The 24,879-nt window shown below is 45.3% G+C and overlaps 1 protein-coding gene across 1 annotated transcript; it reads right to left on the reverse strand.

The window, feature by feature from the left end:
• Nucleotides 1-2,929: 2,929 nt before the first annotated feature.
• Nucleotides 2,930-20,712, reverse strand: RABAC1 (Rab acceptor 1). The gene is made up of 6 exons (XM_075329442.1): nt 20,617-20,712; nt 16,717-16,817; nt 12,154-12,363; nt 11,931-12,028; nt 3,526-3,627; nt 2,930-3,378 (listed from the first exon to the last, which is right to left on the reverse strand). The coding sequence occupies exons 2-6, from the start codon at nt 16,782-16,784 to the stop codon at nt 3,293-3,295; spliced, it is 564 nt and encodes a 187-aa protein (XP_075185557.1). The 5' UTR covers nt 16,785-16,817; nt 20,617-20,712; the 3' UTR covers nt 2,930-3,292.
• Nucleotides 20,713-24,879: the final 4,167 nt, after the last annotated feature.

Here is a 24,879-nt window from a genome sequence, read left to right on the forward strand (position 1 = left end):
TTCACTCTCACCGCCTTCGGAAAAATCGTTTAGCTCTGGAAGGAGTGAGCGCCGCTGCTCCCGCTCTTCCTCCGTATGTTTATAGGTGAAATCCGTGATAAGCCGGGCACAATGTGGATCCTGAAATCTGCAGAATGTGAACGCTAGACAATGGTTTATGCGCCTATTGTACGCGTGCCTTGAACTGAATCCATCAGCAGGTTTTTGCTCTGTAATCTGACAGCAGCATGATGTAGGGGCAGTGACCCTGATTCCAGCGATGTATCACTTAATTTACTGGGGTAGCTGTTGTGACAGGTCTTTCTGCTGAAGATCTAGCAGAGCTCTGAATGCTGAGCCATGTATAACGCCGCCCACACCACCGATTGACAGAGGGCTGCTAATCAGTGCTGGGGGTGTGGCTGGACTAGGAGGCACAAGACACTAAGTCCTGTAGTGAAAATCTGCTGATAAAACACTGATTTTATTGAATCAGCAAAATGCAGCCCAGTAAGTTGCACATCGCTGGAATCTGGCTCTCTGTCCCTACATCATGCTGCTCAGATTACACAGCACACACAGACATAATTGATTCCAGCTCTCCTCGCAGGACTGAGAAGCATGAGACACCTAGTCCTGTAGTGATAATCTCCTGCTGATAAAACACTCATTTTGGTATAACAGCAAAACGCACCCCAGTAAGTGGCACATCACTGTTATCAGGGTCTCTGTCCCTACATCATCCTGGTCTCAGATTACAGAGCACACACAGATATGATGAGGTACGAAACACCTAGTCCTATAGTAATAATGTCCTGCTGATAAAACACTCATAGAACAGCAAAACGCAGTCCAGTAAGTGACACGTCGCTGGAATCAGGGTCTCTGTTCCTACATCATGCTGCTCTCAGATTACACAGCACACAGACATGATTGATTCCAACTCTCCTGTTAGGACTGGGAAGCATGAGACAACTAATACTGTAGCGATAATCTCCTGCTGATAAAACACTCCTTTTAGTATAACAGCAAAATGCAGTCCAGTAAGTGGCATATCGCTGGAATCAGGGTCTCTGTCCCTACATCATGCTGCTCTCAGATTATATAGCACACAATGATATGATTGATTCCAGCTCTTTTGGCTGAACTCGAAAGCATGAGACAACTAGTCCTGTAGTGATAATCTCCGGCGAATAAAACACTCATTTTAGTTTAACAGTAAAAGGCAGCCCAGTAAGTGGCACATCGCTGGAATCAGTATTTCTGCCCCTACATCATGCTACTCTCAGATTACACAGCGCACACAGACATGATTGATTCCAGCTCTCCTGACTGGACTGGGAAGCATGAGACACCTAATCCTATAGTGATAATCTCCTGCTGATAAAACACATTTTTCAGTATAACAGCAAAACGCAGCCTAGTAAGTGGCACGTCGCTGGAATCAGGGTCTCTATCCCTACATTATGCTGCTCTCACAGACATGATTAATTCCTGCTCTCCTGGCTGGATGAGGAGGCACGAGACACCTAATGCTGTAGTGATAATCTCCTGCTGATAAAACACTCATTTTATTATAACAGCAAAATGCAGTCCAGTAAGTGGCATATCAAGACTATACATCATGCTGCTCTCAGATTATATAGCAAACAAAGACATGTTTGATTCCAGCTCTTTTGGCTGGACTGGGAAGCATGAGACACCTAGTCCTGTAGTGATAATCTCCTGCGGATAAAACACTAATTTTAGTATAACAGTAAAAGGTAGCCCAGTAAGTGGCATATCAAGACTATACATCGTGCTGCTCTCAGATTATATAGCAAACAAAGACATGTTTGTTTCCAGCTCTTTTGGCTGGACTGGGAAGCATGAGAAACCTAGTCCTGTAGTGATAATCTCCGGCGAATAAAACACTCATTTTAGTATAACAGTAAAAGGCAGCCCAGTAAGTGGCACATCGCTGGAATCAGTATTTCTGCCCCTACATCATGCTACTCTCAGATTACACAGCACACACAGACATGATTGATTCCAGCTCTCCTGACTGGACTGGGAAGCATGAGACACCTAATCCTATAGTGATAATCTCCTGCTGATAAAACACATATTTCAGTATAACAGCAAAACACAGCCTAGTAAGTGGCACGTCGCTGGAATCAGGGTCTCTATCCCTACATCATGCTACTCTCACAGACATGATTAATTCCTGCTCTCCTGGCTGGATGAGAGGGCACGAGACACCTAATGCTGTAGTGATAATCTCCTGCTGATAAAACACTCATTTTATTATAACAGCAAAATGCAGTCCAGTAAGTGGCATATCAAGACTATACATCATGCTGCTCTCAGATTATATAGCAAACAAAGACATGTTTGATTCCAGCTCTTTTGGCTGGACTGGGAAGCATGAGACACCTAGTCCTGTAGTGATAATCTCCTGCGGATAAAACACTCATTTTAGTATAACAGTAAAAGGCAGCCCAGTAAGTGGCATATCAAGACTATACATCGTGCTGCTCTCAGATTATATAGCAAACAAAGACATGTTTGATTCCAGCTCTTTTGGCTGGACTGGGAAGCATGAGAAACCTAGTCCTGTAGTGATAATCTCCTGCGGATAAAACACTCATTTTAGTATAACAGTAAAAGGTAGCCCAGTAAGTGGCACATCGCTGGACCCTACATCATGCTACTCTCAGAATACACAGGACACACAGACATGATTGATTCCAGCTCTCCTGACTGGACTGGGTAGCATGAGACACCTAATCCTGTAGTGATAATCTCCTGCTGATAAAACACTTATTTTAGTATAACAGCAAAACGCAGCCCAGTAAGTGGCACGTCGCTGGAATCAGGGTCTCTGTCCCTACATCATGCTGGTCTCAGATTACACGGCAAAACCAACCCAAAAGTTGGGGATGACGCACAATAACGGACAGAAAGGAGGTGTTTATTATAAGTTTATTACATTATACGGTTACATATCACAAAAAGAGAGAAGAGGCAAATAATCTCATATACAGACACATGAGCTCGTACTGGAACCAGCCGCTGCCGACCAATAAAGACACTTAGCCACCGCTTGTAATCCCAGTTTTATTAGCCCACCCCACCCCTCCGTACGCTGTCCCCTTTATTACATTGGCAAATATGTAAAAGGGGTTTTCGCCCGACAGTCACCGACCTGTCGGACATTGTGCAAAGGTTGCTGCAAAAAAGTGCTCATGGATAGAAGGATAGAGGACATGACGAAACATGGCAGAGGGTCTTATCAGTGCTTCCATGTGATGAGACCACGGGCAAAGCAGCCTTACACCGGCTCCATCTGCAGCTCCTCAAGATCCCCTTCGATCTCATGGAAGGAGGCGTGAGAGCCGATGACCACGAGGGTGGCACCTGGGAGGAAGAAGAGGAGATGGTGATAAAAAAAAATCCCCCACAAAATGAATAGAGAAGCGATAATCATCATGGAGGATCTTACATGTCACACACGGTCGCGGAGGATTTTACCACCGTTCGGTGATAAGTGGTCACATTTCTTACCTAGAACCCAGAATACTGCAGCTCCTGCTCCGGCGAGCCAGAAAAACGGGAAGGAGACGGCGCCTGCCAGGCCATACTGGTGAGCCGTGCTGACCTCTCTACCTGTGATAGTAAGGTAATGTGTTACATGGGACAACGCAATCAGCTACAATTCATGCACACACATGCCGGCACACCTGCTCCTAGACTGCCATGTTCCCCGTAATATTACAGACTAGGTGTGAGGTCTCTGTGTACAGGGGGCTGCGGTCCTCACTAGCGCTCGTGAATCAGCTTCATCCCTGGACTGACTTCTAATTCCAGACCCCATCATGGATCTCCCCGCCCTTGTGCTGATACACGGATGCTGAGAAATTTCTACTTCCCGCTCCCTCCTGCAGAATCTGCCGTGGTCGCCTTCCTCCCTCTTGCTTGTGTGATGTACTCCCTCCCTGCAGAGAGCTGCGCAGTTACTATTTTTTCCCCATCTATGGAGGGCGAGCGAGAAGGAAGGAAGGAGGGCGAGCGAGAAGGAAGAAAGGAGGGCGAGCGAGAAGGAAGAAAGGAGGGCGAGCGAAAAAGGAAGAAAGGAGGGCGAGCGAAAAAGGAAGAAAGGAGGGCGAGCGAAAAAGGAAGAAAGGAGGGCGAGCGAAAAAGGAAGAAAGGAGGGCGAGCGAAAAAGGAAGAAAGGAGGGCGAGCGAAAAAGGAAGAAAGGAGGGCGAGCGAAAAAGGAAGAAAGGAAAGCGAGCGAAAAAGGAAGAAAGGAAAGCGAGCGAAAAAGGAAGAAAGGAGGGCGAGCGAAAAAGGAAGAAAGGAGGGCAAGCGAAAAAGGAAGAAAGGAGGGCAAGCGAAAAAGGAAGAAAGGAGGGCAAGCGAAAAAGGAAGAAAGGAGGGCGAGCGAAAAAGGAAGAAAGGAGGGCGAGCGAAAAAGGAAGAAAGGAGGGCGGGCGAAAAAGGAAGAAAGGAGGGCGAGCGAGAAGGAAGAAAGGAGGGCGAGCGAAAAAGGAAGAAAGGAGGGCGAGCGAAAAAGGAAGAAAGGAGGGCGAGCGAAAAAGGAAGAAAAGAGGGCGAGCGAAAAAGGAAGAAAAGAGGGCGAGCGAAAAAGGAAGAAAAGAGGGCGAGCGAAAAAGGAAGAAAAGAGGGCGAGCGAAAAAGGAAGAAAAGAGGGCGAGCGAAAAAGGAAGAAAGGAGGGCGAGCGAAAGAGGAAGAACGGAGGGCGAGCGAAAGAGGAAGAACGGAGGGCGAGCGAAAGAGGAAGAACGGAGGGCGAGCGAAAAAGGAAGAAAGGAGGGCGAGCGAAAAAGGAAGAAAGGAGGGCGAGCGAAAAAGGAAAAAAGGAGGGCGAGCGGGAAGGAAGGAAACAGGGCGAGCGGGAAGGAAGGAAAGAGGGCGAGCGAGAAGGAAGGAAGGAGGGCGAGCGAAAAAGGAAAAAAGGAGGGCGAGCGGGAAGGAAGGAAACAGGGCGAGCGGGAAGGAAGGAAAGAGGGCGAGCGAGAAGGAAGGAAGGAGGGCGAGCGAAAAAGGAAGAAAGGAGGGCGAGCCAAAAAGGAAGAATGGAGGGCGAGCGAAAAAGGAAGAAAGGAGGACGAGCGAAAAAGGAAGAAAGGAGGGCGAGCGAAAAAGGAAGAAAGGAGGGCGAGCGAAAAAGGAAGAAAGGAGGGCGAGCGAGAAGGAAGAAAGGAGGGCGAGCGAAAAAGGAAGAAAGGAGGGCGAGCGAAAAAGGAAGAAAAGAGGGCGAGCGAAAAAGGAAGAAAAGAGGGCGAGCGAAAAAGGAAGAAAGGAGGGCGAGCGAAAAAGGAAGAAAGGAGGGCGAGCGGGAAGGAAGGAAACAGGGCGAGCGGGAAGGAAGGAAAGAGGGCGAGCGAAAAAGGAAGAAAGGAGGGCGAGCGAAAAAGGAAGAAAGGAGGGCGAGCGAAAAAGGAAGAATGGAGGGCGAGCGAAAAAGGAAGAAAGGAGGACGAGCGAAAAAGGAAGAAAGGAGGGCGAGCGAAAAAGGAAGAAAGGAGGGCGAGCGAAAAAGGAAGAAAGGAGGGCGAGCGAAAAAGGAAGAAAGGAGGGCGAGCGAAAAAGGAAGAAAGGAGGGCGAGCGAAAAAGGAAGAAAAGAGGGCGAGCGAAAAAGGAAGAAAAGAGGGCGAGCGAAAAAGGAAGAAAGGAGGGCGAGCGAAAAAGGAAGAAAGGAGGGCGAGCGAAAAAGGAAGAAAGGAGGGCGAGCGAAAAAGGAAGAAAGGAGGGCGAGCGAAAAAGGAAGAAAGGAGGGCGAGCGAAAAAGGAAGAAAGGAGGGCGAGCGAAAAAGGAAGAAAGGAGGGCGAGCGAAAAAGGAAGAAAGGAGGGCGAGCGAAAAAGGAAGAAAGGAGGGCGAGCGAGAAGGAAGAAAGGAAAGCGAGCGAAAAAGGAAGAAAGGAGGGCGAGCGAAAAAGGAAGAAAGGAGGGCGAGCGAAAAAGGAAGAAAAGAGGGCGAGCGAAAAAGGAAGAAAAGAGGGCGAGCGAAAAAGGAAGAAAAGAGGGCGAGCGAAAAAGGAAGAAAAGAGGGCGAGCGAAAAAGGAAGAAAAGAGGGCGAGCGAAAAAGGAAGAAAGGAGGGCGAGCGAAAGAGGAAGAACGGAGGGCGAGCGAAAGAGGAAGAACGGAGGGCGAGCGAAAAAGGAAGAAAGGAGGGCGAGCGAAAAAGGAAGAAAGGAGGGCGAGCGAAAAAGGAAAAAAGGAGGGCGAGCGGGAAGGAAGGAAACAGGGCGAGCGGGAAGGAAGGAAAGAGGGCGAGCGAGAAGGAAGGAAGGAGGGCGAGCGAAAAAGGAAAAAAGGAGGGCGAGCGGGAAGGAAGGAAACAGGGCGAGCGGGAAGGAAGGAAAGAGGGCGAGCGAGAAGGAAGGAAGGAGGGCGAGCGAAAAAGGAAGAAAGGAGGGCGAGCCAAAAAGGAAGAATGGAGGGCGAGCCAAAAAGGAAGAAAGGAGGACGAGCGAAAAAGGAAGAAAGGAGGGCGAGCGAAAAAGGAAGAAAGGAGGGCGAGCGAAAAAGGAAGAAAGGAGGGCGAGCGAGAAGGAAGAAAGGAGGGCGAGCGAAAAAGGAAGAAAGGAGGGCGAGCGAAAAAGGAAGAAAAGAGGGCGAGCGAAAAAGGAAGAAAAGAGGGCGAGCGAAAAAGGAAGAAAGGAGGGCGAGCGAAAAAGGAAGAAAGGAGGGCGAGCGGGAAGGAAGGAAACAGGGCGAGCGGGAAGGAAGGAAAGAGGGCGAGCGAAAAAGGAAGAAAGGAGGGCGAGCGAAAAAGGAAGAAAGGAGGGCGAGCGAAAAAGGAAGAAAGGAGGACGAGCGAAAAAGGAAGAAAGGAGGGCGAGCGAAAAAGGAAGAAAGGAGGGCGAGCGAAAAAGGAAGAAAGGAGGGCGAGCGAGAAGGAAGAAAGGAGGGCGAGCGAAAAAGGAAGAAAGGAGGGCGAGCGAAAAAGGAAGAAAAGAGGGCGAGCGAAAAAGGAAGAAAAGAGGGCGAGCGAAAAAGGAAGAAAGGAGGGCGAGCGAAAAAGGAAGAAAGGAGGGCGAGCGAAAAAGGAAGAAAGGAGGGCGAGCGAAAAAGGAAGAAAGGAGGGCGAGCGAAAAAGGAAGAAAGGAGGGCGAGCGAAAAAGGAAGAAAGGAGGGCGAGCGAAAAAGGAAGAAAGGAGGGCGAGCGAAAAAGGAAAAAAAGGAGGGCGAGCGAAAAAGGAAAAAAAGGAGGGCGAGCGAAAAAGGAAAAAAAGGAGGGCGAGCGAAAAAGGAAAAAAGGAGGGCGAGCGAAAAAGGAAAAAGGAGGGCGAGCGAAAAAGGAAAAAAGGAGGGCGAGCGGGAAGGAAGGAAAGAGGGCGAGCGGGAAGGAAGGAAAGAGGGCGAGCGGGAAGGAAGGAGGGCGAGCGGGAAGGAAGGAAGGAGGGCGAGCGAGAAGGAAGGAGGGCGAGCGGGAAGGAAGGAGGGCGAGCGGGAAGGAAGGAGGGCGAGCGGGAAGGAAGGAGGGCGAGCGGGAAGGAAGGAGGGCGAGCGGGAAGGAAGGAGGGCGAGCGGGAAGGAAGGAGGGCGAGCGGGAAGGAAGGAGGGCGAGCGGGAAGGAAGGAGGGCGAGCGGGAAGGAAGGAGGGCGAGCGGGAAGGAAGGAGGGCGAGCGGGAAGGAAGGAGGGCGAGCGGGAAGGAAGGAGGGCGAGCGGGAAGGAAGGAAGGAGGGCGAGCGAAAAAGGAAAAAAGGAGGGCGAGCGGGAAGGAAGGAAACAGGGCGAGCGGGAAGGAAGGAAAGAGGGCGAGCGAGAAGGAAGGAAGGAGGGCGAGCAAAAAAGGAAGAAAGGAGGGCGAGCCAAAAAGGAAGAATGGAGGGCGAGCGAAAAAGGAAGAAAGGAGGACGAGCGAAAAAGGAAGAAAGGAGGGCGAGCGAAAAAGGAAGAAAGGAGGGCGAGCGAAAAAGGAAGAAAGGAGGGCGAGCGAGAAGGAAGAAAGGAGGGCGAGCGAAAAAGGAAGAAAGGAGGGCGAGCGAAAAAGGAAGAAAAGAGGGCGAGCGAAAAAGGAAGAAAGGAGGGCGAGCGAAAAAGGAAGAAAGGAGGGCGAGCGAAAAAGGAAGAAAGGAGGGCGAGCGAAAAAGGAAGAAAGGAGGGCGAGCGAAAAAGGAAGAAAGGAGGGCGAGCGAAAAAGGAAGAAAGGAGGGCGAGCGAAAAAGGAAGAAAGGAGGGCGAGCGAAAAAGGAAGAAAGGAGGGCGAGCGAAAAAGGAAGAAAGGAAAGCGAGCGAAAAAGGAAGAAAGGAAAGCGAGCGAAAAAGGAAGAAAGGAGGGCGAGCGAAAAAGGAAGAAAGGAGGGCAAGCGAAAAAGGAAGAAAGGAGGGCAAGCGAAAAAGGAAGAAAGGAGGGCAAGCGAAAAAGGAAGAAAGGAGGGCAAGCGAAAAAGGAAGAAAGGAGGGCGAGCGAAAAAGGAAGAAAGGAGGGCGAGCGAAAAAGGAAGAAAGGAGGGCGAGCGAAAAAGGAAGAAAGGAGGGCGAGCGAGAAGGAAGAAAGGAGGGCGAGCGAAAAAGGAAGAAAGGAGGGCGAGCGAAAAAGGAAGAAAGGAGGGCGAGCGAAAAAGGAAGAAAAGAGGGCGAGCGAAAAAGGAAGAAAAGAGGGCGAGCGAAAAAGGAAGAAAAGAGGGCGAGCGAAAAAGGAAGAAAAGAGGGCGAGCGAAAAAGGAAGAAAGGAGGGCGAGCGAAAGAGGAAGAACGGAGGGCGAGCGAAAGAGGAAGAACGGAGGGCGAGCGAAAAAGGAAGAAAGGAGGGCGAGCGAAAAAGGAAGAAAGGAGGGCGAGCGGGAAGGAAGGAAACAGGGCGAGCGGGAAGGAAGGAAAGAGGGCGAGCGAGAAGGAAGGAAGGAGGGCGAGCGAAAAAGGAAAAAAGGAGGGCGAGCGGGAAGGAAGGAAACAGGGCGAGCGGGAAGGAAGGAAAGAGGGCGAGCGAGAAGGAAGGAAGGAGGGCGAGCGAAAAAGGAAGAAAGGAGGGCGAGCCAAAAAGGAAGAATGGAGGGCGAGCGAAAAAGGAAGAAAGGAGGACGAGCGAAAAAGGAAGAAAGGAGGGCGAGCGAAAAAGGAAGAAAGGAGGGCGAGCGAAAAAGGAAGAAAGGAGGGCGAGCGAGAAGGAAGAAAGGAGGGCGAGCGAAAAAGGAAGAAAGGAGGGCGAGCGAAAAAGGAAGAAAAGAGGGCGAGCGAAAAGGAAGAAAAGAGGGCGAGCGAAAAAGGAAGAAAGGAGGGCGAGCGAAAAAGGAAGAAAGGAGGGCGAGCGGGAAGGAAGGAAACAGGGCGAGCGGGAAGGAAGGAAAGAGGGCGAGCGAAAAAGGAAGAAAGGAGGGCGAGCGAAAAAGGAAGAAAGGAGGGCGAGCGAAAAAGGAAGAATGGAGGGCGAGCGAAAAAGGAAGAAAGGAGGACGAGCGAAAAAGGAAGAAAGGAGGGCGAGCGAAAAAGGAAGAAAGGAGGGCGAGCGAAAAAGGAAGAAAGGAGGGCGAGCGAGAAGGAAGAAAGGAGGGCGAGCGAAAAAGGAAGAAAGGAGGGCGGGCGAAAAAGGAAGAAAAGAGGGCGAGCGAAAAAGGAAGAAAAGAGGGCGAGCGAAAAAGGAAGAAAGGAGGGCGAGCGAAAAAGGAAGAAAGGAGGGCGAGCGAAAAAGGAAGAAAGGAGGGCGAGCGAAAAAGGAAGAAAGGAGGGCGAGCGAAAAAGGAAGAAAGGAGGGCGAGCGAAAAAGGAAGAAAGGAGGGCGAGCGAAAAAGGAAGAAAGGAGGGCGAGCGAAAAAGGAAGAAAAGGAGGGCGAGCGAAAAAGGAAAAAAAGGAGGGCGAGCGAAAAAGGAAAAAAAGGAGGGCGAGCGAAAAAGGAAAAAAAGGAGGGCGAGCGAAAAAGGAAAAAAGGAGGGCGAGCGAAAAAGGAAAAAGGAGGGCGAGCGAAAAAGGAAAAAAGGAGGGCGAGCGGGAAGGAAGGAAAGAGGGCGAGCGGGAAGGAAGGAAAGAGGGCGAGCGGGAAGGAAGGAGGGCGAGCGGGAAGGAAGGAAGGAGGGCGAGCGAGAAGGAAGGAGGGCGAGCGGGAAGGAAGGAGGGCGAGCGGGAAGGAAGGAGGGCGAGCGGGAAGGAAGGAGGGCGAGCGGAAAGGAAGGAGGGCGAGCGGGAAGGAAGGAGGGCGAGCGGGAAGGAAGGAGGGCGAGCGGGAAGGAAGGAGGGCGAGCGGGAAGGAAGGAGGGCGAGCGGGAAGGAAGGAGGGCGAGCGGGAAGGAAGGAGGGCGAGCGGGAAGGAAGGAGGGCGAGCGAGAAGGAAGGAAGGAGGGCGAGCGAAAAAGGAAAAAAGGAGGGCGAGCGGGAAGGAAGGAAACAGGGCGAGCGGGAAGGAAGGAAAGAGGGCGAGCGAGAAGGAAGGAAGGAGGGCGAGCGAAAAAGGAAGAAAGGAGGGCGAGCCAAAAAGGAAGAATGGAGGGCGAGCGAAAAAGGAAGAAAGGAGGACGAGCGAAAAAGGAAGAAAGGAGGGCGAGCGAAAAAGGAAGAAAGGAGGGCGAGCGAAAAAGGAAGAAAGGAGGGCGAGCGAGAAGGAAGAAAGGAGGGCGAGCGAAAAAGGAAGAAAGGAGGGCGAGCGAAAAAGGAAGAAAAGAGGGCGAGCGAAAAAGGAAGAAAAGAGGGCGAGCGAAAAAGGAAGAAAGGAGGGCGAGCGAAAAAGGAAGAAAGGAGGGCGAGCGAAAAAGGAAGAAAGGAGGGCGAGCGAAAAAGGAAGAAAGGAGGGCGAGCGAAAAAGGAAGAAAGGAGGGCGAGCGAAAAAGGAAGAAAGGAGGGCGAGCGAAAAAGGAAAAAAAGGAGGGCGAGCGAAAAAGGAAAAAAAGGAGGGCGAGCGAAAAAGGAAAAAAAGGAGGGCGAGCGAAAAAGGAAAAAAGGAGGGCGAGCGGAAAAGGAAAAAGGAGGGCGAGCGAAAAAGGAAAAAAAGGAGGGCGAGCGGGAAGGAAGGAAAGAGGGCGAGCGGGAAGGAAGGAAAGAGGGCGAGCGGGAAGGAAGGAGGGCGAGCGGGAAGGAAGGAAGGAGGGCGAGCGAGAAGGAAGGAGGGCGAGCGGGAAGGAAGGAGGGCGAGCGGGAAGGAAGGAGGGCGAGCGGGAAGGAAGGAGGGCGAGCGGGAAGGAAGGAGGGCGAGCGGGAAGGAAGGAGGGCGAGCGGGAAGGAAGGAGGGCGAGCGGGAAGGAAGGAGGGCGAGCGGGAAGGAAGGAGGGCGAGCGGGAAGGAAGGAGGGCGAGCGGGAAGGAAGGAGGGCGAGCGGGAAGGAAGGAGGGCGAGCGGGAAGGAAGGAGGGCGAGCGGGAAGGAAGGAGGGCGAGCGGGAAGGAAGGAGGGCGAGCGGGAAGGAAGGAGGGCGAGCGGGAAGGAAGGAGGGCGAGCGGGAAGGAAGGAGGGCGAGCGGGAAGGAAGGAGGGCGAGCGGGAAGGAAGGAGGGCGAGCGGGAAGGAAGGAGGGCGAGCGGGAAGGAAGGAGGGCGAGCGGGAAGGAAGGAGGGCGAGCAAGAAGGAAGAAAGGAGGGCGAGCGAGAAGGAAGAAAGGAGGGCAAGCGAGAAGGAAGAAAGGGGGGCGAGCGAGAAAGAAGAAAGGAGTGCGAGCGAGAAGGAAGAAAGGAGTGCGAGCAGGAAGGAAGAAAGGAGGGCAAGCAGGAAGGAAGAAAGAAGGGCAAGCAGGAAAAAAGAAAGGAGGGCAAGCAGGAAGGAAGAAAGGAGGGCAAGCAGGAAGGAAGGGGGGCAAGCGAGAAGGAAGAAAGGGGGGCGAGCGAGAAGGAAGAAGGGTGGAATTGTGGCATCATCAACTGAGATCTATGACATGAGAAGCAGCGGTGGTGTCGCTGATGTCGGGCAGAGGACGATAATTCCTCAGAATGTAGTGACAACAGCATTAAATATTAATATATTTCTCGGTCTTGTACAGGTCGTGTCAGCAGCGTGATCTCATCTCCCGACTCACCAAACAGGATCATCTTGGACTGCAGGGTCTTCAGGTAAATGATGTAACAGGCACCAAAGAACACGGCGATGGCGATGAGCAGCATGGGGCTGGTGATGCTGAGGACACACAATATTATATTGGGGGTTGTAAGGCAAGCTTTCATTCATGTAATTTTGGGGGTACATAGGCCTTGTTGATCGCGATTTATTTGGTAGGGTGAAAAAGCCGTAATAACACTCACATGCAGTACATGATGAGGCCCAGAAAGACGAAGATGTAGTTGCTCTGGAAATGGTCGACGTTTCGGGTCACCCGCTTACACAGATCTCCGAAGTTCTGAGGCCGAGAAAAGCGTCTCTGATCCACAAAGTTGTTCCATGGGCGGATGTGGGTCCGGCGCCGGTCAAACCAGTCCTTGGCTGTCGCTTGAGTGATCATCTTGGGAAAGATCCTGTGGATCAAGAAAGTGATTGTAAATAGGAGCAGTATTATAGCAGTTACATTCTTGTACATAGGGGCAGAGTTATATTCTTGTACATAGGAGCGGTATTATAGTAGTTATATTCTTGTACATAGGAGCGGTATTATAGTAGTTATATTCTTGTACATAGGGGCAGTATTATAGTAGTTATATTCTTGTACATAGGGGGCAGTATTATAGTAGTTATATTCTTGTACATAGGGGCAGTATTATAGTAGTTATATTCTTGTACATAGGGGCAGTATTATAGTAGTTATATTCTTGTACATAGGAGCGGTATTATAGTAGTTATATTCTTGTACATAGAGGCAGTATTATAGTAGTTATATTCTTGTACATAGGGGGCAGTATTATAGTAGTTATATTCTTGTACATAGGGGCAGTATTATAGTAGTTATATTCTTGTACATAGAGGCAGTATTATAGTAGTTATATTCTTGTACATAGGGGCAGTATTATAGTAATTATATTCTTGTACATAGGGGCAGTATTATAGTAGTTATATTCTTGTACATAGGGGAAGTATTATAGTAGTTATATTCTTGTACATAGGGGAAGTATTATAGTAGTTATATTCTTGTACATAGGGGGCAGTATTATAGTAGTTATATTCTTGTACATAGAGGCAGTATTATAGTACTTATATTCTTGTACATAGGAGCAGTATTATAGTAGTTATATTCTTGTACATAGGGGGCAGTATTATAGTAGTTATATTCTTGTACATAGGGGTCAGTATTATAGTAATTATATTCTTGCACATAGGAGGCAGTATTATAGTAGTTATATTCTTGTACATATAGGGCAGTATTATAGTAATTATATTCTTGTACATAGGGGCAGTATTATAGTAATTATATTCTTGTACATAGGGGCAGTATTATAGTAGTTATATTCTTGTACATAGGGGCAGTATTATAGTACTTATATTCTTGTACATAGGGGAAGTATTATAGTAATTATATTCTTGTACATAGGGGCAGTATTATAGTAGTTATATTCTTGCACATAGGGGCAGTATTATAGTACTTATATTCTTGTACATAGGGGAAGTATTATAGTAGTTATATTCTTGTACATAGGGGCAGTATTATAGTAATTATATTCTTGTACATAGGGGCAGTATTATAGTAATTATATTCTTGTACATAGGGGCAGTATTATAGTACTTATATTCTTGTACATAGGGGAAGTATTATAGTAATTATATTCTTGTACATAGGGGCAGTATTATAGTAGTTATATTCTTGTACATAGGGGCAGTATTATAGTAGTTATATTCTTGTACATAAGGGCAGTATTATAGTAGTTATATTCTTGTACATAGGAGCAGTATTATAGTAGTTATATTCTTGTACATAGGGGGCAGTATTATAGTAGTTATATTCTTGTACATAGGGGGCAGTATTATAGTAGTTATATTCTTGTACATAGGGGGCAGTATTATAGTAGTTATATTCTTGTACATAGGGGCAGTATTATAGTAGTTATATTCTTGTACATAAGGGCAGTATTATAGTAGTTATATTCTTGTACATAGGGACAGTATTATAGTAGTTATATTCTTGTACATAGGGGCAGTATTATAGTAGTTATATTCTTGTACATAAGGGCAGTATTATAGTAGTTATATTCTTGTACATAGGGACAGTATTATAGTAGTTATATTCTTGTACATAGGGGCAGTATTATAGTAGTTATATTCTTGTACATAGGGGCAGTATTATAGTAGTTATATTCTTGTACATAAGGGCAGTATTATAGTAGTTATATTCTTGTACATAGGGACAGTATTATAGTAGTTATATTCTTGTACATAGGGGCAGTATTATAGTAGTTATATTCTTGTACATAAGGGCAGTATTATAGTAGTTATATTCTTGTACATAGGGACAGTATTATAGTAGTTATATTCTTGTACATAGGGGCAGTATTATAGTAGTTATATTCTTGTACATAGGGGCAGTATTATAGTAGTTATATTCTTGTACATAAGGGCAGTATTATAGTAGTTATATTCTTGTACATAGGGACAGTATTATAGTAGTTATATTCTTGTACATAGGGGGCAGTATTATAGTAGTTATATTCTTGTACATAGGGGCAGTATTATAGTAGTTATATTCTTGTACATAGGGGCAGTATTATAGTAGTTATATTCTTGTACATAGGAGCGGTATTATAGTAGTTATATTCTTGTACATAGAGGCAGTATTATAGTAGTTATATTCTTGTACATAGGGGGCAGTATTATAGTAGTTATATTCTTGTACATAGGGGCAGTATTATAGTAGTTATATTCTTGTACATAGAGGCAGTATTATAGTAGTTATATTCTTGTACATAGGGGCAGTATTATAGTAATTATATTCTTGTACATAGGGGCAGTATTATAGTAGTTATATTCTTGTACATAGGGGAAGTATTATAGTAGTTATATTCTTGTACATAGGGGAAGTATTATAGTAGTTATATTCTTGTACATAGGGGCAGTATTATAGTAGTTATATTCTTGTACATAGAGGCAGTATTATAGTACTTATATTCTTGTACATAGGAGCAGTATTATAGTAGTTATATTCTTGTACATAGGGGGCAGTATTATAGTAGTTATATTCTTGTACATAGGGGTCAGTATTATAGTAATTATATTCTTGCACATAGGAGGCAGTATTATAGTAGTTATATTCTTGTACATATAGGGCAGTATTATAGTAATTATATTCTTGTACATAGGGGCAGTATTATAGTAATTATATTCTTGTACATAGGGGCAGTATTATAGTAGTTATATTCTTGTACATAGGGGCAGTATTATAGTACTTATATTCTTGTACATAGGGGAAGTATTATAGTAATTATATTCTTGTACATAGGGGCAGTATTATAGTAGTTATATTCTTGCACATAGGGGCAGTATTATAGTACTTATATTCTTGTACATAGGGGCAGTATTATAGTAATTATATTCTTGTACATAGGGGCAGTATTATAGTACTTATATTCTTGTACATAGGGGCAGTATTATAGTAATTATATTCTTGTACATAGGGGCAGTATTATAGTACTTATATTCTTGTACATAGGGGAAGTATTATAGTAATTATATTCTTGTACATAGGGGCAGTATTATAGTAGTTATATTCTTGTACATAGGGGGCAGTATTATAGTAGTTATATTCTTGTACATAAGGGCAGTATTATAGTAGTTATATTCTTGTACATAGGAGCAGTATTATAGTAGTTATATTCTTGTACATAGGGGGCAGTATTATAGTAGTTATATTCTTGTACATAGGGGCAGTATTATAGTAGTTATATTCTTGTACATAGGGGGCAGTATTATAGTAGTTATATTCTTGTACATAGGGGCAGTATTATAGTAGTTATATTCTTGTACATAAGGGCAGTATTATAGTAGTTATATTCTTGTACATAGGGACAGTATTATAGTAGTTATATTCTTGTACATAGGGGCAGTATTATAGTAGTTATATTCTTGTACATAAGGGCAGTATTATAGTAGTTATATTCTTGTACATAGGGACAGTATTATAGTAGTTATATTCTTGTACATAGGGGCAGTATTATAGTAGTTATATTCTTGTACATAGGGGCAGTATTATAGTAGTTATATTCTTGTACATAAGGGCAGTATTATAGTAGTTATATTCTTGTACATAGGGACAGTATTATAGTAGTTATATTCTTGTACATAGGGGCAGTATTATAGTAGTTATATTCTTGTACATAAGGGCAGTATTATAGTAGTTATATTCTTGTACATAGGGACAGTATTATAGTAGTTATATTCTTGTACATAGGGGCAGTATTATAGTAGTTACATAGGGGCAGTATTATAGTAGTTATATTCTTGTACATAGGGGCAGTATTATAGTAGTTATATTCTTGTACATAAGGGCAGTATTATAGTAGTTATATTCTTGTACATAGGGACAGTATTATAGTAGTTATATTCTTGTACATAGGGGCAGTATTATAGTAGTTATATTCTTGTACATAAGGGCAGTATTATAGTAGTTATATTCTTGTACATAGGGACAGTATTATAGTAGTTATATTCTTGTACATAGAGGCAGTATTATAGTAGTTATATTCTTGTACATAAGGGCAGTATTATAGTAGTTATATTCTTGTACACAGGGGCAGTTTTATAGCATTGTAGCAATTTTCATAAAATCAGCTGGAATTTAGCATTCTCTTTTTCCTAATGTCTTAACTATGTAAGTCATACAGTGCACACACAAAATGTGATTGGATTTGGTCTTTATATAACAGAACACAATACATTATTGTTCCTACTTGTTAATAAGACCAGCGGGCCCCTCTTCTGCGCCTCCGTTTATCACATCCCCACTCTTCCCTGCCATGGTTAGTGTCTCGTCAGTCAGAATAGTAAAAGCCTGTGATGACAGTGGAGAGAGACAGAGCTTAGCCTGACCTATAGAGGATCCTCCCTGTGCTAATCATATAAGGTAACATGCGATCAATTAGATCTGAACTGGGAAGGGGCCGATTGTTCTGTGAATAATAAGATATTAAAGGGCAATACTCAAGACAGATGCACGCTCAGTTTGCATGACTGTGCATGAGTGGGTCAGGAGAATTATGTGATGGACAAATTAGAGCTGCAATACCATACACAACCTGCAGACAGGGGAGGCACTATTTCAGAAAGAAAGGTTTAAAGTTTTATATTCTGCAATTCGCCTGTTAAAGATCCCTGGGGACCCCGAGGAGGGGAAGAAAGAAGAAAAGATGTGGTTTAAAAACTACAGTATTCTGCAATCCATACAACACTCAATTAGCGCTGTTTAACGACTAGACACAGCAGCAACGGAGCGGCCATTACTGGGCCCAGCAATGACGTAGCATGGGAGGGCTCAGTCACAGATTATCATGACTGGGGGCTATCTCCCCTTTTATTAGGGTTTATACAAAATTTAAAAAAAAACACAAACAAAAAAAAAAAATAAAAAAAATAAATGTATATAATATATTATATAAAATAATAATATAATAATAATATATAAATAAAATTATACACACACACATATATACACATATATATATATATATATATATATATATGTGTGTGTGTGTATATATACTGTATGTGTATATATGTGTGTGTATATAATGTTATTTATGTATTATATTATATTTATATATTATATATTATTTTATATTTTCTATAATATATAGATATTATAGAAAATATAAAATAATATATTATATTAATATAATATATAAATAAAATTAATTATATACACACATTATAATATATATATAATTAATTTTATTTATATATTTTATATATCTATATAATATAAAATATATAAATATAATATATATAAATAAAAATTATATACACATACAGTATATATATATATATATATACACACATATGTATTATGTATGTGTATAGATATACTGTATGTATGTGTGTATATAATTTATATATTATTATATTTATTATACATATAATATATAATATATAAATAATTATATACAGACATGTATACATACATAATACAGTATATATATATATACTCATAATGTATGTGTATATATACTGTATGTATAAATCTGTGTATTTTATTTATATATTATATATTTATATATTAATATAATATATAAATACAATTATATACATACGCATATATACATGCGTGTGTGTATATAATTGTATTTATATATTATAATACACACATATATACATACAGTATATATATATATATATATATATAGTGTGTATATATATATATATATATATATATATATATATATATATATATATATATATACACACACACACAAATATATATATATACATACATACACACACATTTACATGCACACACGCATATACATACATACACATATACATACACACATATATACATACATATACATACATACATACATACATACATATATATATACACATACATACATACATACATACACACACAAAAAAACCTCCTAGAAAACTGTTCACTGGCAACTTAAACAGGCACCTGGTCACGTAATGACACGAAGCACAAAATTGTTGACCTGATTTTTAGTCATTGTGAATTTGCATATTTAAAAATGACAGCCACAGAAGAAAAACAAAAGTAAGAACAAAATTGATAAAATAAAGTCTTAAAAAGTCCTCAGATGCTGAGTGTTTTATCATCATTAGTATTATTATTAATAATGTTTGATTTTTAAACAACGAGCTAAAACGTTTCTATTTAGGACTAAAGCAAAGACCAATCAATGTCTGATTCAGTTCTGATCCGATGAAACATTTGCATGTATACTATGACCGGAGGGGACGCCGGTACCCGACCTTAGATTCCTATGGGCATTTGGTGGTCAAGATCGCAGGTCAACGGAGACGCCTTACATAGTAGTCACCAGTGATGTCATCACCCCTGTACGTTCCAGGATCTGGTCACTGCATCCTGGGTAGGAGGAGGCACCGCACAAAGAAGAGAGTCTGAAGGTGTAATCTGGAACCGGCCCAGTCTGTTTGACCTCAAAGCCCTGGTGGACTTTTAAAGGGAAGCTGTCACCACTTTTTTGGATATAAGCTGCGGCCACCACCACCAGGCTCTAATATACAGCATTCTAACATGCTGTATACAAGAGCCCAGGCTGCCTTGTAAGAACATAAAAACACTTTAGAATACTCACCTAACAGTCACGCAGTGGTGGAATTGGGCCATATGGGCGTCTCCGTTCTCCAGTGTTGGCTCCTCCTCTTTTGGCCATCTTTGTCCTCCTTCTGAAGCCTGTTTGCATAACGCATCCTACGTCCTCCACACTCGCCGGTCCATGCATGCGCACTACAATACCTTGATCTGCCCTGCTTAGGCAAATCAAAGTGCGCCTGCGCAGGACCTCAATGCCGGCGAGTGTGGATGACGTCAGACGTGTCATGCACCGCGGCTAGAGAAGGAGGACGAAGATGGCCGAAAGAGGCGGTGCCGGTTCTGGAGAACGGAGACGCTCATCCGACCCAACTTCTCCGCAGCACAACTGTTATGTATTATAGTGTTTTTATGTTCTACACATGTTTATGTTCGAATATGCTGTATATAAGAGTCCACTGGTGGTAGTCGCAGCTTATAGGGAGAAAAAGTGGTGACAGGTTCCCTTTAAACATCAAAGATGACATCATAGGTTTGTGGAAGTCTTAATGGGAGGGGGACAGAGCCCAGAAAAACAAACAAAAAAAAATGCTCCTACAAGGGTGACAATGCCAGCTCCCCCATATCACTGCACAAACTATGCAAACCACAGTGTAAAACTTTAAAAATATTTTTATCCCTTCTCCCACCCTCATATGTTAAGATTCCACAGTAAACAAAAAAAAAACAAAACACAAAATTGGGTAAAAATTAAAAAAAATATATATATAAAAAATTTCTCATTTTTACAGATATGGTACTATTAAAAAAAAAAAAAAAAAAAAAAAAAAAAGGTATAGTTATATTATATTTTTTACATATATTATATACATGCACATACATACACATATTTATTTGCACATTACCATAGTATCATATCTGTAGCTTTTTATTTGGGGGGGGGGGGGGAGGGCTGGGGAGTGGGCATGAAAAGTGCTACATGTGCCAAGCCCTTCTAGTGTTTTTTTTTTTTGGGGGGGGGGGCATGAGGTATGATAAAGAAAAAAAAAAAATTATATATATATATATATAATATATATATATATATATATATATATATATACACACACACACACACACACACACACACACATACATACATACATATATATATAGACACATACATATACACATATATATACACACACACACACATAAATATTAGATAATTTGTTATCACACCTCACGCCCCCCCCCCCAAAAAAAAACCCCATAAACTACAAATGGCCAAGGAGTGCAGGGGTTAATTCCCCCCACCCCTATTTGCTGTCTATTTGGTTTCCCCATTAGAGCTGCACTGACACATTGTTGCAAAGCATCAGTTGCTGCCCAGTCCCTGACAGTTCCCCAGTCACCTGCATAGGATTCCATTGTACCAAACCCTCAGCTGAAGACAGCCTATGTTTAGGGTCTCGTACAATCCGCACTACAAGTCCCAGTCAGACTATCGCGGTCAATGGTTCTACAGCACCTGTCTGTCGCGGACAATCCGGGTGGTATCCAGGGCTCCGCGACCACCTACCTCCTCTCCTTTCCGAAACCGGAAGTGATCTGGCACAAGCAGGAAAAAATAGAAGACAAAACAAGTTCCCCAAGCAGTGCTGCCATAGCAACAGCTGCCACGAAGGCAAACGTGATGACGTCACGCAGAAATGGCGTCTGGGAAGTGTAGTTCTAGTAGTAGAAAATCTGCCTTTACTTCAAAAGCCACGCCTTTGTTTTACTTTAGCCAATCAAAATATTTCAAATCTTAGCTTTGAGCCAATCAGAACAGTTCATACTGTCACTAAGCGGCTGTGATTGGCTGGAGGGACACACACACACACACACACACACACACACACACAATTAGTTATTCTTTTTGCCTGGAATGTGTGATGTGTTGTGATAGGTCTCCTATGAATTTGAGAGGACAAAAGTGCATTTTTTATGCAATTTTCTCTTCTCCACACACTATTTGGCCACTTAAAATTTGAGAAGCGATCAGGTATTTTTACAAAGATTTTTTTTTTTTTTTTTTTTAACAGGGGGTCAGCTCTGATCTAGATGTTGGATAAGAGCAATAGACAAATGGCGGACAAGTGCTGCAGCCACAGATCGACCGCAGCATTTAAAGGGGTTTGTCCAGGACTTTACTTTGGGCCTGAGAACTAACAGGCCGGCAAGTGCCAACTACCTGATCCACCAAAGATGGGAGGAAAAACCAGGAGACCCGGATCCACCAAAAGGTGGGGGAGGGAAAACCAGAGACCCAGAACCAAAGACGATGGGGGGGGGAGGTGGGGGGGGGAAGAGAACCAGAACCACCAAAAGACAGGGGGGGAGGGAGCACCAGAACCACCAAAGGGACAGGGGGGGGGGGGGGGGGGGAGAACCAGAACCACCAGAGACGGGGGGGATCCACCAAAGATGGGGAGGAAAAACCAGAGACCCGGGATCCACCAAAGATGGGGGAGGGAAAACCAGAGACCCGGGATCCACCAAAGATGGGGGAGGGAAAACCAGAGACCCGGGATCCACCAAAGATGGGGGAGGGAAAACCAGGAGGACCCGGATCCACCAAAGATAGGGGAGGAAAAACCAGGAGACCCCGGATCCACCAAAGGTGGGGGAGGGAAAACCGGAGACCCAGAACCAAAGACGATGGGGGGGGGGGGGGGGGGGGGTGTTTGGACTAAAATAGAAACCAAGGCTCTCAGGCTCGTACAGAGTTGCAACTTCTAGTGTGTCCCGTGAAACATTGACGCTGCCTACAGGTCACAAATACATGGAGACTGACTCAAGCGGTGGTGGGAAGAGAAAAACAAAAAAAAAAAAAAAACGACAAAAGCCACAAATACAAAGTAAATAAATAAGTTTAATTAAGTTAGGAATAAATATATAAATACACAGACAATCAAAATATTCCAAATCTTAGCTTTGAGCCAATCAGAACAGTTCATACTGTCACTAAGCGGCTGTGATTGGCTGGAGGACACACACACACACACACACACACACACGCTATTAGTTATTCTTTTTGCCTGGAATGTGTGATGTGTTGTGATAGGTCTCCTATGAATTTGAGAGGACAAAAGTGCATTTTTATGCAATTTTCTCTTCTCCACACACTATTTGGCCACTTAAAATTTGAGAAGCGATCAGGTATTTTAACAAATTTTTTTTTTTTTTTTTTTTTTTTTTTAACAGGGGGTCAGTTCTGATCTAGATGTTGGATAAGAGCAATAGACAAATGGCGGACAAGTGCTGCAGCCACAGATCGACCGCAGCATTTAAAGGGGTTGTCCAGGACTTTACTTTGGGCCTGAGAACTAACAGGCCGGCAAGTGCCAACTACCTGCCTGTCCTGCCCAGCCCTCGAATGGTCACTGACCACCAAGGCCAGTGGAGTAAGCAGCTTCCGATGATTGGCATGTGGACAGATTCAGCAACATGAAACCAGAGACCCAGAACCACCAAAGACAAGGGAGGGAAGACCAAAGACCCAGGAGGGAAGACCAGAGAACCGGAACCACCAAAGACGGGGGGGGTGGGGGGTGGGGGGGGGGTGGGAGGGAGAACCAGAGCCACCAGAGACGGGGGGGGGGGGGGGAGGGAGAACCAGAGCCACCAGAGACGGGGGGGGGGGGGGGGGAGGGAGAACCAGAGCCACCAGAGACGGGGGAGGGAGAACCAGAGCCACCAGAGACGGGGGGGGGGGGGGGGGGAGGGAGAACCAGAGCCACCAGAGACGGGGGGGGGGGGGGGAGGGAGAACCAGAGCCACCAGAGACGGGGGGGGGGAGAACCAGAGCCACCAGAGACGGGGGGGAGAACCAGAGCCACCAGAGACGGGGGGGGGGGGGGTTGAACCAGAACCACCAAAAGACAGGGGGGGGGGGGGGGGAGGGAGAGCCAGAACCACCAAAAGACAGGGGGGGGGGGGAGGGAGAACCAGAACCACCAAAAGACAGGGGGGGGGGGGGGGAGGGAGAACCAGAACCACCAAAAGACAGGGGGGGGGGGAGGGAGAACCAGAACCACCAAAAGACAGGGGGGGGGGGGGAGGGAGAACCAGAACCACCAAAAGACGGGGGGGGGGGGGGAGGGGAGGATATTGGAGAGAACCAGAACCACCAAAGACGATGGGAGAGGGAAAACCAGAGACCCAGAGCCACCAAAAATGATGGAGGGAAAACCAGAGACCCGGATACACCAAAGATGGGGGAGAAAAAACCAGGAGACCCGGATCCACCAAAAGGTGGGGGAGGGAAAACCAGAGACCCAGAACCAAAGACGATGGGGGGGAGGGAAGAGAACCAGAACCACCAAAAGACAGGGGGGGAGGGAGCACCAGAGACGGGGGGATCCACCAAAGATGGGGGAGGAAAAACCAGAGACCCGGGATCCACCAAAGATGGGGGAGGGAAAACCAGAGACCCGGGATCCACCAAAGATGGGGGAGAAAAAAACAGGAGACCCGGATCCACCAAAGATGGGGGAGGAAAAACCAGGAGACCCGGATCCACCAAAGGTGGGGGAGGGAAAACCGGAGACCCAGAACCAAAGACGATGGGGGGGGGGGGGTGTTTGGACTAAAATAGAAACCAAGGCTCTCAGGCTCGTACAGAGTTGCAACTTCTAGTGTGTCCCGTGAAACATTGACGCTGCCGACAGGTCACAAATACATGGAGACTGACTCAAGCGGTGGTGGGAAGAGAAAAACAAAAAAAAAAAAAAAAAAAAAAAAAAAACGACAAAAGCCACAAATACAAAGTAAATAAATAAGTTTAATTAAGTTAGGAATAAATATATAAATACACAGACAGGCCATATAGCGAAGGTACAATCACCGCTGGTTGCGGCTGAGTTGGAAGTGTAAGTTCGGCTGGGGCAGGCGGGTGCCGTGCCACTCCCGTCCCTTTATTTCTCGCGCCATCTGGCACAGCGCGCACACCAGGCAGCCACAGATGGCACAGTAGTCGTTCAGAAGGTCGCCCTGCAGAAACAAGTTAGGAACATTAATAGGGGAGACGTTTCAAACATGAGAATACTCTAACAAACAAGACCCCTTAAACCCATCAAATGAGCAGGTTCCTACAACCCCACCGATCAGCTACTGGGACCCGAGCTGCAGTACCCCAGAACTGCCACCATGTGGAGCTGTTCTCCAGTTTGGTACACTATACATCTGGAGGCTGCAGGACCTTTGGGTGAGAGAAGTCAGACCCTCAAACCGATCTAGATGACTGCCTTACCAAGGACCAAGACTTTCATCCTACAGATAAGTCTTCCAAAGGCGTTATTCACATGGAGATACTAAATTGCCATCTTATTAGTGATTAACCTCCTGTAAAAGCACCGGTCACTTACCAGAAATACACCATTTATTAATTTATTTAACCCAGTGTAAATGCTGACATTCTCCAGAATCTGGCAATATTGTCATTTTCTCCCATGTCTGAGATATTTCCCTCTTCCATGTATTTAAATCTTTGTCAAGTGGATGTGGGCAAAAAGAGCACACCTATGTGGTTAATAAGATTAGCTTTATATACACAGAGTCGGGGGAAAGGAAAGGGAGGCCAATAGAGTCGGGGGAAAGGAAAGGGAGGCCAATAGAGTCGGGGGAAAGGAAAGGGAGGGAGGCCAATAGAGTCGGGGGAAAGGAAAGGGAGGGAGGCCAATAGAGTCGGGGGAAAGGAAAGGGAGGGAGGCCAATAGAGTCGGGGGAAAGGAAAGGGAGGGAGGCCAATAGAGTCGGGGAAAGGAAAGGGAGGGAGGCCAATAGAGTCGGGGAAAGGAAA

Source organism: Anomaloglossus baeobatrachus, chromosome 11, assembly GCF_048569485.1.
Source record: "Anomaloglossus baeobatrachus isolate aAnoBae1 chromosome 11, aAnoBae1.hap1, whole genome shotgun sequence".
NCBI lineage: Eukaryota > Metazoa > Chordata > Amphibia > Anura > Aromobatidae > Anomaloglossus > Anomaloglossus baeobatrachus.